This window comes from Musa acuminata, chromosome BXJ3-1 (genome assembly GCF_036884655.1).
Source record: "Musa acuminata AAA Group cultivar baxijiao chromosome BXJ3-1, Cavendish_Baxijiao_AAA, whole genome shotgun sequence".
NCBI lineage: Eukaryota > Viridiplantae > Streptophyta > Magnoliopsida > Zingiberales > Musaceae > Musa > Musa acuminata.
This window is the reverse complement of record NC_088349.1, coordinates 2,454,116-2,463,891: the sequence shown is the minus strand read 5'-3', so window position 1 is coordinate 2,463,891 and position 9,776 is coordinate 2,454,116. Positions and strand designations below refer to the sequence as shown.

General features: G+C 36.7%; 1 protein-coding gene across 4 annotated transcripts; it reads left to right on the top strand.

Moving 5' to 3' along the window:
* The first annotated feature begins 1,679 nt into the window (after window positions 1–1,679).
* Window positions 1,680–9,448, top strand: LOC103988673 (tubby-like F-box protein 6). Of its 4 annotated transcripts, none has more exons than XM_065136946.1 (6): window positions 1,680–2,496; window positions 3,188–3,275; window positions 4,202–4,331; window positions 5,053–5,232; window positions 7,876–8,350; window positions 9,210–9,448. In XM_065136946.1, exons 1-5 carry the CDS (start codon window positions 2,143–2,145, stop codon window positions 8,342–8,344), a joined length of 1,221 nt encoding a protein of 406 aa, XP_064993018.1. In that variant the 5' UTR covers window positions 1,680–2,142; the 3' UTR covers window positions 8,345–8,350; window positions 9,210–9,448. The 4 variants fall into 4 exon arrangements, with proteins under 4 accessions (XP_064993018.1, XP_009405571.1, XP_009405565.1 ...); XM_009407296.3 differs by having other exon boundaries at window positions 9,203–9,448; XM_009407290.3 differs by lacking the exon at window positions 9,210–9,448 and adding an exon at window positions 8,803–9,029.
* The last annotated feature ends 328 nt before the right edge of the window (window positions 9,449–9,776 follow it).

Below are 9,776 nucleotides of genomic sequence, written 5' to 3'. Positions count from 1 at the left end.
CTGTTGCTATTTTTATTTTACAAGAGAGACTACTATTATCAAGAATGTTAAGCAAACGTACACATTGCCTGAGAAGATACAAACTGGTTATTCATCATTACGATCAGATATAGTGAAGTTATGGATCCCAATGTATGCTTCTGGTGTTCATTGAATTGTATGCTTTCAGAAGCCCTGGTAAATCTCATTATAATTTTTTGTAAATTAGAGGTGCTTACTTACTTGTGTACATGTTTAAACTGCCCTAATCATCTTTCTGCCTTCATTTTGATGAATGTCTACCCCGTAGTAGTAATATGGATGGTGAAATTTTAGCATGCAATCCTGTTTCGGTCATCTGTTTTGCCACCCCACAATTGAGTCATTATCTCTATTTATAAGCTAAATGTATCTTGTTTTATCCATATTTTAATATACTTTGTCCATTTAAACCTAAGTCAGTGCTTAATTCATTTGACTTGAATCTTGGTGCAATTCGATCATTAAGCGAGCGTCTGGCTCTCTTTGTTCACATTAGAAGAGTTCTTATATATATGCGAACTTGAACCGAGTCAAGTTGATGTGGTCATCCTTAGCATTTCAGCCATCATGTGTAAATTAATCCGTTAAGACAAATAACTATCGTGTTCTTTAAAGTAATCAGTTGGGTGCAAATTAACAACTTCTAAGTCACAAAGTCCAACTTTGTTTTCACATTCTTACCCTGAAAATTAATCCTACCCACATATTTTATAAAGGCGTCCGTTAGCTTATTTAAGGAAGACTTTATAGTTAATCTGTCATCTTGTATACAAAGAAATGCCAAATTACCTATAAAAATTTTTGTAAACAGGTCAACAGATGACGCAATTAAAAATTAATTTTATAAAGTAGATTTTTTTTTTAAGTTTAAACTTAATTACTTTTTATTATCAGCCCAATAATCAAAATTTTGTATCTATGTATATTGTACGGTCAAAAGAGGACTAATTATAAATTATCTTATAGTTAGACCTCTTTAACATTTCAATTTTTAAATTTAAAATTTACCGATGGAAGCACAAAAATAATAAGCAAAAATATAATTTCAATGTCTCAATTATATTCTCGATGGTGATAGATGATAGTGTCACCGGGAGCTGCGAGTAGCTATTATGGATAAGGACGTAAAACAATGATAAGAGTTGAGGCAAACGGAGAAAAAGAAAAGAACAATGCGGAAGTCGACGTTTGCATCTCCATCGGCGTCAACGCACACGCAGATGAAGTGCGACAAAAGAGTCGTTTGACATCTTTTGTCGACGTCAATAATGATGCGAAGAAGGATGACAGATTTGACGCCGATACGATTGTTGAGTGGTGTCGATACAAATGCAGAGTGTTGGTATTTTTGTCGTCCTCTTTCTCTTCTCTCTTTGCCTCACCTTTCGTTGTTACTCTCCCTCCTCATTCATAATAATCATCCGTGAGTCTTAACGGCATCGTCATCCGCTACCATTAAAAATATAATTAAAATATTACAATTATTTTTATATTTTTATCGATAAAATCAATAATATTACTGTAAATGGAGATAGATGTTATTCTTTAAAATTCTAATATAAATTTTTTAAGTTTAATGACCTAAATACTAAAGAGATCTTAGTAAAAGCTAATATATAATAGCTCCTCGAGGACAGCAGGCAATCACACGATAAATCTAAATGTCTCCTCCTCCTATCTTTCCCCCCTTACCCACCCGCTTCCCCAATTCTAAAGCTCCAAGAGCTTCCCTCTCTATATTCCCATACTTCACTCACCGGCTCTCCCCTTTACGGGGCACCTCTGCTCAGATTTCCCCATTGGATCCCCGAATTCTTTCGTACGATTGGTGCTTTGAAGGAACGATTCTGAGATTCGACTCCAATTCTTCTCATTAATCAACATTTCTTTGTGTCAGTGAGTCGAATCTTAGAAGGGATGTCGATGGTGTTACTAGTTGCTTCTACCCTCCGTCAACCGGGAAGTCGGTCCATCCGCTGTTGTCTTTCACGGTAGCTGCGATGGGCTTCTAATGCTTAATCCCGAGATCTACGCCGGAGATCTTGGAGGCTGTAGGGTGCCGGAATTGGATCGGGTTCGATCGAATTCTAGCGTCTTATCGTAGGATCTGGTGGCGGATCGATGTCGTTCAGGAGCATAATTCAGGACTTGAGGGATGAATTGGGGAGCATTTCGAGGAAGGGCTTCGAATTGAAGATGGGGCATGGGCTAAGGTCGCGGTCGCACAGGGTGGTGCACGACGCCCTGGGCCCGCCTTTGGTGGGCGCGCTGAGACAGAGTTGCTGGGCGAACATGCCTCCCGAGCTGCTGAGGGATGTGCTGGTGAGGATCGAGGAAGGCGAGGGCTCGTGGCCCGTGCGGAAGGATGTGGTAGCCTGTGCCGGCGTCTGCCGGAGTTGGAGGGACACTATGAAGGAGATTGTGATGACACCTGAGCTGTCGGGGAAGCTCACCTACCCTATCTCATTGAAGCAGGTATGGCCGCTTGTAGTGTTCTCAAATCAGCCGCTTCTTTTTATTTTTCTTTTTTGTTTGGCTAATCACTGTTTTGGTGTTTATCTTCTAAAAAATCTGAATTTGTTTCTTATAGTTAATCAATGCAAACTCTTGAGAATCTGGCCATTTTGACGTTCTTAGAAAAAACTCAATGAGTTACTGATTCATGTGATCAATGGTAGTGAAATGCTAAATACTTGGTCCTTTATGTTTTACCAATCCACAAGGGAGGTGCGTAGATCCTATTACAATGCATACAGGAATATTCATTCATGAGTAATGAGCAGATGAACCATAACTAGACCAAAGAAAAGTAGTTTTGAAACAATCAAAATTGTTTTTTTCTGTTTGCCCACCACAGAGTCCATCATCTTCATTCTTGAAGGATTTGGATTAAGGAAGGCATGCATGATGCAGTAGTATATACTACAGTTAGGCTGCGACCTACCATTTGTTATCTTGATATGTTTTACTAATCCACAAGGACCTACCATTTTGGACTCATCACAATCTAATCTGATGGGATATATATTTACAATATGACGCTCTTGAAATTACCTTGCACTAGGATATGTGTTCTTCTTAATCTATTGTTGGCATTCGTCAATCTTCTCTCCTATTTAATCAACTTTGTCGCTTATTTTATTCAAGTCTCTTCTATTATGTGCAGCCTGGGCCAAGGGACTTTCCTCTCCAATGTTTTATAAGGCGAAACCAGAGTACACAAACTTACCATCTCTATCTTGGTCTTACGCAAGGTAAGGCTTTTCTCATCCTATGATCTAGTGTCCATTTTCAGACTTGATTTTTGTGGACTTGATGTAAATCTCTTCTGTATTATTATTGAACATCATGCAAAATGGAATGCTGCAACTTCTGCTACATTCACTTGTATTAGTGTAGTTTTCAATCAGATTAGCAGTTATTAAGTGTCATTTGAGTCTACCACTGATTAAGTAGGTTCTGACAATTTGGAGTTTTTTACTTGCTTTAACAACAACAAAAATTGGCCACACAAGTAGTGTGATTTTTCAATGGAGCTAGTTTAAACCATGAAAAGAAGGCCTTTTAGTGAATATCCTACACCTGTTCACCTAAAGAGTTCTTGACTGAATTTAATGACATATTGGCATCCCATTTAGTACATCTTCTGTATCGACCAACCATTTTACATCTTGACTCGGACAATAACCAAGACATTGATTGTTGAGAAAATTGGCAACGCTAGACAGGTCCACATCTCTAATTCCTTTTATAAATTACTCCCCTCATCTGGCTCAGTCTTGGGGCTCACAACATTTTAGGGTAAACCATTTATTTCGAGAAATTCTTGATCTCATTCCTGGTGACTAAACAAGCCAGCATTTGTTCACAAAATTTCTAGTTATAACTATCAAATCGTTGGTGGTTTTGTTACATCCAGCTCAAGAAAAAGGAACTTACCCACGTCAGTCTGCAACTGATGTGTTCAGCCTCCAGCTTTTAGAATGGTTTAACTATTGGTTCACTGTACATTTGGTTGTAATAGGAAATTCTATGCCATGTCTTGAGGGCATGCCATATACCTATTTCATATTATATGATTGTTGATCACAAATGTGTATACCTTGTTTTATATGCACATTACATGGTATGCATCCAAATAACATGATGGCACCATGCTGGCAAACTCATCATTTTACAGCACTGGCGGCTGATGGCAAGTTCCTGCTTGCTGCACGAAAATGTCGGCGTCCTACATGCACCGAATATCTCATCTCTCTTGATGCTGATGACAAGTCAAGGGGAGGTGGTACATACATTGGGAAACTAAGGTGACTGTCATATAGTGTATTATTTTTTATTCATGTCAAGAATGATATATTTCTAGTCTGAATATCAATTGCCAAATTTCTTGCGGGGGGGATAGAACTGTGAAAAAAAAAGAAATGATTAAGAATATCATGAGATTTTTATTGTACTCAAGCGAAGTGCTTCCTTATAGGCCTCGGTTTTCCAAAACCTGTTCTGTTTTTTAAGGGTTAGTCTAGACAAACAACTTGTTATCATAAGTTGCAGAAAAAAAGATCAATTTAGTTTTGTCTTCTAGAAATGCTTAAAGAACAGATTCCTATAATCATAAAAACATATATTTTGAATTTGATTCTCTTGTTGGTTTCTCATTCACTGGAGCCATAATGATTTTTATTTAAATTTGACGAATGCGTAAGGTCATAATTTATTATGTGACTGGTCTTCTGACAGTAATAGAAATCTTCAACTAGACCTGGCTGCCCAAAGTAAACTGCAAGTAGGAATTCTTGTATGAGCTGTACACTCATATACATGCTAGATAGTAGATAGAATTAATGAAATCCTGATTTGTCACTTACAAACTGCAGCTCTTATTTTACTTCAATTGCATCATATGTGTACTCACAGAAGCCTGATATGAACATCACTTGGAGAAATTATCTACTGTTGATTGCCTCTTTGTTTTAATATAAAAAAATTGTGGCAGTGGTGTATTATTATCTTGATTTCTATTATGTACAGATCTAATTTTCTGGGAACCAAATTCACTGTCTATGATGCTCAGCCACCTCACGCTGGAGCTACAGTCTCAAGGAGTCAGTTGACTCGTATAATTGGTCCCAAACAAGTTTCTCCCAGGGTTCCTGCTGGAAACTACCCTGCTGCCCACATTGCTTATGAGTTGAATGTGTTGGGTTCGAGGTAAATCATATGCCAACTTTTATATAAAGTTAATTTGGACCTTGGCTTTGTAGAAACAAGGCAATAGCATCTTCACCTGCATTTAGAGGCTAATTATTTGTAGCTTAGTACACTATGCCTCTTTAATCTTAGTATTCAGATGGTTAAGTGTCTTTAGTTTCTTAAGAGTGGACTTTAGAGATCTGGACACGCAGTGTGAAAAAAAGAAAAATGAAATCAAGAATATCATGACCATACAGATTCAGAGAACAAACATATAGTTTGGAGTGAAAATTTGTTCATGCTAATTGTGAAATGAATCAAATTCTGTTGATTTTGGATAAGAGACTCATCTAAACCGTTTATATAAGATGAGGGATTAATAGATTGATCCTCCTTCAAATTGATACCTGAGAGGTTTGCCTACAGTTAGAACATAGATGGCTGGGAAAGAAGCATGGTTCCTTCAAATAACCAAGATTCTCCCTTTGCTTGTCTGAACTTCAAATGGATCAGTGGCTATCTAATAGTGATTTTCAAAGGAGGGAAAATGATCTCTATATGGTATGATGGCATGCATCAAGAGAGATATCGAGCTACCAGTATTTCTCTCCTTTTGGTTGGGTTGCCTAAAATATACAGTATTGAAAGAGGCTGACAAAGATCATTCCCCTCCCCTTCAAAAATGCATAAGCAAGTGACCCTTCTGTAACCTAGCATTTTATAGTACAAAATCAGAGAACTTAAATATGTTACCATCGTATATACTGGGGGAATCCTGAAAGAAAAGACGATGAGGGACTCCATGGATTTCTTGTTAAATAGCCTGTGATTCACATAAAAACCAACTACCGGTGTCTTTCTTAGAGCTAATTTAGTGGTTCAATTTTAGATTTATCTTCCACAACTGCACTTCATGCAGACCCGTAAAATCTTCTTACATTTTCTCTCCTACCCTTCTCTCTCTTTCCTTTTTTTTCTCCATGTCTGTGCCTGTGTTCCCTTTGTTACTATCTAGCATCCAAATCTATGCAATAACAAATTCCTTCCAATGCTGAAGTAATCTATGAATTCAATTGTATATCCACAATGAACCACACATACTCCATTCTGATAGACCTTATTTGGAGCTTTCTACATGGGACTGTTAATTGATGTACCAATTGAAGGTATTGTTTTAATCGTTAGATCTAACTTACACGGTAATATCTTAATTGTTAATAGTAGGTTCATGGAATTTATTACAATTTTGTGTGATGATAAACTCTCTTACAAACAGATTATGGTTAATCCACTTTCTTTATGTTCATCTGATTGTTTGGTAATTGGAGTTATGCCGGGGAATTTTCCTGCAATTGATTGTTAGGGTTTGGCCTAAGTGCTTGTGTGAGATTTGTGTCTAGTTTCTGGCCATAAGCTACTATAAGAAAATCAAGCTCTTCTGATGATACTGCCCCTTTGGAAGTTAGTTCTGGGAGAACTGAGAGAGAACATCATACAGTCTTATACAGGAATTATTGTATTGGAAATATTAGCACGTGAAGCAAAATTCTGTAGAAGATTACAAGGTTAAAGAGTTCTTGGTAAATATATTGTGCATTCTCCTAACAGGAACATAGCCTAAATTTATATCTACTTAAGCAGATGCTCAGATAGAATCTGGCTCATATACTTTGGTAGTGGAAGCTTACACAGAATAAGATTAGATGTTGTAACTATTCCTACACTGACATAATTAGAATGTGTCCTTGATGACTGGAATAACATGCTCCTTAGCTTTGTTTTCTTATTAATGAGATTCATGAAAGTGTAATTGCTTTGGGAAATTTCCTGCTCGATCAACTCTTAAGAAATTTCTTACAAACATATTGTTTACTATAAATTAAAAAAACTCTTAAACTGCAATAGTAGCAGAAAAACAGACGCACATACAAGAAGCTTAATTCCTCGGCAAGTTCAACAAACATCATTACTGACTTCTAGGTAGAAAAAGACTTTTAACAAAAGAAGCTACAAAAATATGCAGATGCAAACAAGATTGCAACGTCAGCCTATAAAACAAATCCTTACACTCGAAAACCTTAGCAATTGTGAAAAAATTGCAAAACATAATTCTTTTAGTATTTTTCTTTTTCCAATGAAGTCTTTTGAAGCTTTTATGCATCTTCATTACACTAAAGCTTGAATAGTTTCTGCCAAGTTAAAAAAGTTGAAAATTTCACAAACCAAAATTATATATATATATTAGTGACAATAACTTCATTCATTTTTTATTGAATAGTTTCTTTTTATTCATTTTTTATATTAAATTATATATATATATTAGTTAATAACTTCATTCATCAACTGAAGATTATGCATATGTATCTAAGTTTTATACGAGTGGAGAAAAATGGTTAGGATTGTGTTAATTTCAAGCACACAAGTACTTTTGTCGTCCTACATGCCAAGTGTATATTTTTGATAAATCATAATGCTCTTCAAATTAGCAAGGTTGGCTTGGACATTCCTATTCAAGCACCACACTTGTTTTCTGGTTTGGCGATTATAAGATCTTTCAGTCTATTTAGCTTTAGATATCTCTAAAAGTCCACATGCTCTATGTAAAACATGTGATAGTGATGGAATGTGCATTACAATATGATTTATATGATTAACTAGCAGAGGTCCTCGAAGAATGCACTGTGTCATGGACTCGATACCTGCTTCTGCGATTGAACCTGGAGGAATGGCTCCGACTCAAACAGAATTCTTGCATAACAGCCTCGATTCTTTTCCATCAGTTCCATTCTTCAGATCCAAGTCATACCGCACGGGAAGTTTGTCAGGATCAGTATCTGGCTTGAAAGAGGAAATGTTGGTTTTAAAGAACAAAGCTCCAAGGTGGCATGAACAGCTTCAGTGCTGGTGTTTGAATTTCAGGGGACGTGTAACTGTTGCATCAGTGAAGAACTTCCAGCTGGTGGCCTCTGAAGAGAATGGGTCATCTAACCAGGAGGAAGAGAAGGTAATTCTCCAGTTTGGCAAGGTGGGGAAGGATTTGTTCACCATGGACTACTGCTATCCAATATCAGCATTTCAGGCATTTGCTATCTGCCTCAGCAGCTTTGACACTAAGATAGCTTGTGAATAAGACCAGGTGCAACCATATTTTCTTTTGACCTATTCTCTAACTTTGCTGCAGTGACTAAATTTTGATATAATGATTGTTTAAAGCTGATCATGAATAAACTCAACCGTGAGGCTTAGGCAATCAAGAAGAATATCAAGATGTTATTCTAGTTAAGGCATTCTACCATAAGCCAAGTTTGATCATTAGTGTTTGTCTACTAGTTGAAGTAACTAATAATTAAGGGAAAACCCTAATTTAATTACTTTTGATGATTACATGGAGTTGCTTCTGCTCACTGGAGTTGATATTTACCAAACCTCGTCTTAGTTATACATAATGGAACATTACACTGCACATTTATCAAAATTTTGCTTTAAATAATTTCAGTGGCTGGAAACTGCTGTTTTCTTGGTTTTCTCAAGTGATGGACATTTGAATAAAGCTTTGGAGAATGTAACAAATATTGGTGTAAATTTTAGGAGGGATGGTAGGAAAAGCAATTTGATTGATACAACCGGTCAACTAATAGTCTCTTGCCTGGCGTGCAAAACTATTCCAGCAGTGTGCTCAGAGCGTGATTGTGATCCCGACTGGTTTGTGTGCCATTTCAACACTCTGCCTTCAGTTTTATCGCACATTTGTGTATTTGCTTTTAAAATGCAATGAATGATGCTACAGAATGCATTATGAATTTGGTTTGCTTGCATTGAGCAGTTGTCTGTTGTCTAAGTAGGTTGGCGTAAAAGCTATTCTGCGTGTAAATTTTAAGCGTTCCTTCTTATGGCAGAAACTGATAATAATTTGTTAGATTGGCATATCTGAACTGTAACGCGGCAATCAAATATCATTTTCACTTGTGAGAACTGAGATAATTTGCAGTGTCCAGGCTCTGCTACAGCTGGTAGCTTCTTGAAGCCATAGGCATTTCCTACATCAACAAGGGAAGGAGACTACCTACATTCTGGCATAAGGATTTTCTTAGAGGTTTGTGAGTTTGTTCGTTTCATTTATATGTTTACTTTTGATGGTAAAGACTTTATATAGATCTCAAGGTCATTATGATTTGTTATTGTTGTTGTCATAATTATTGTGTAGGAAAATAAAGCCTTTCTTAAAATTTTTATTTATGCAATTACATCTAGAGACTTAGGCTACCAAATGGGATAAGATCATAATTTTTATTTGACATTATTCATTCATTTGCAAATGACACATCTCTCAACTCAACACGTGATTTGACTTCAAGATCTTTTAGTTTTGAGATCAACTTAAATTGTCATTGTACTTTCATCTCAGATGTGCACCTGAAAACGATTGAAGACACGAGTTCTTCCATCACGGTCAGTACTGAACAAAGTATTGGGGAGAATCGTTACGGGATAGTGGTAGAGGGGCAAATACGCTATTTACTGAACTCCCAAAGGATAGATGTGTAAAACCTCCATAAAAGTCA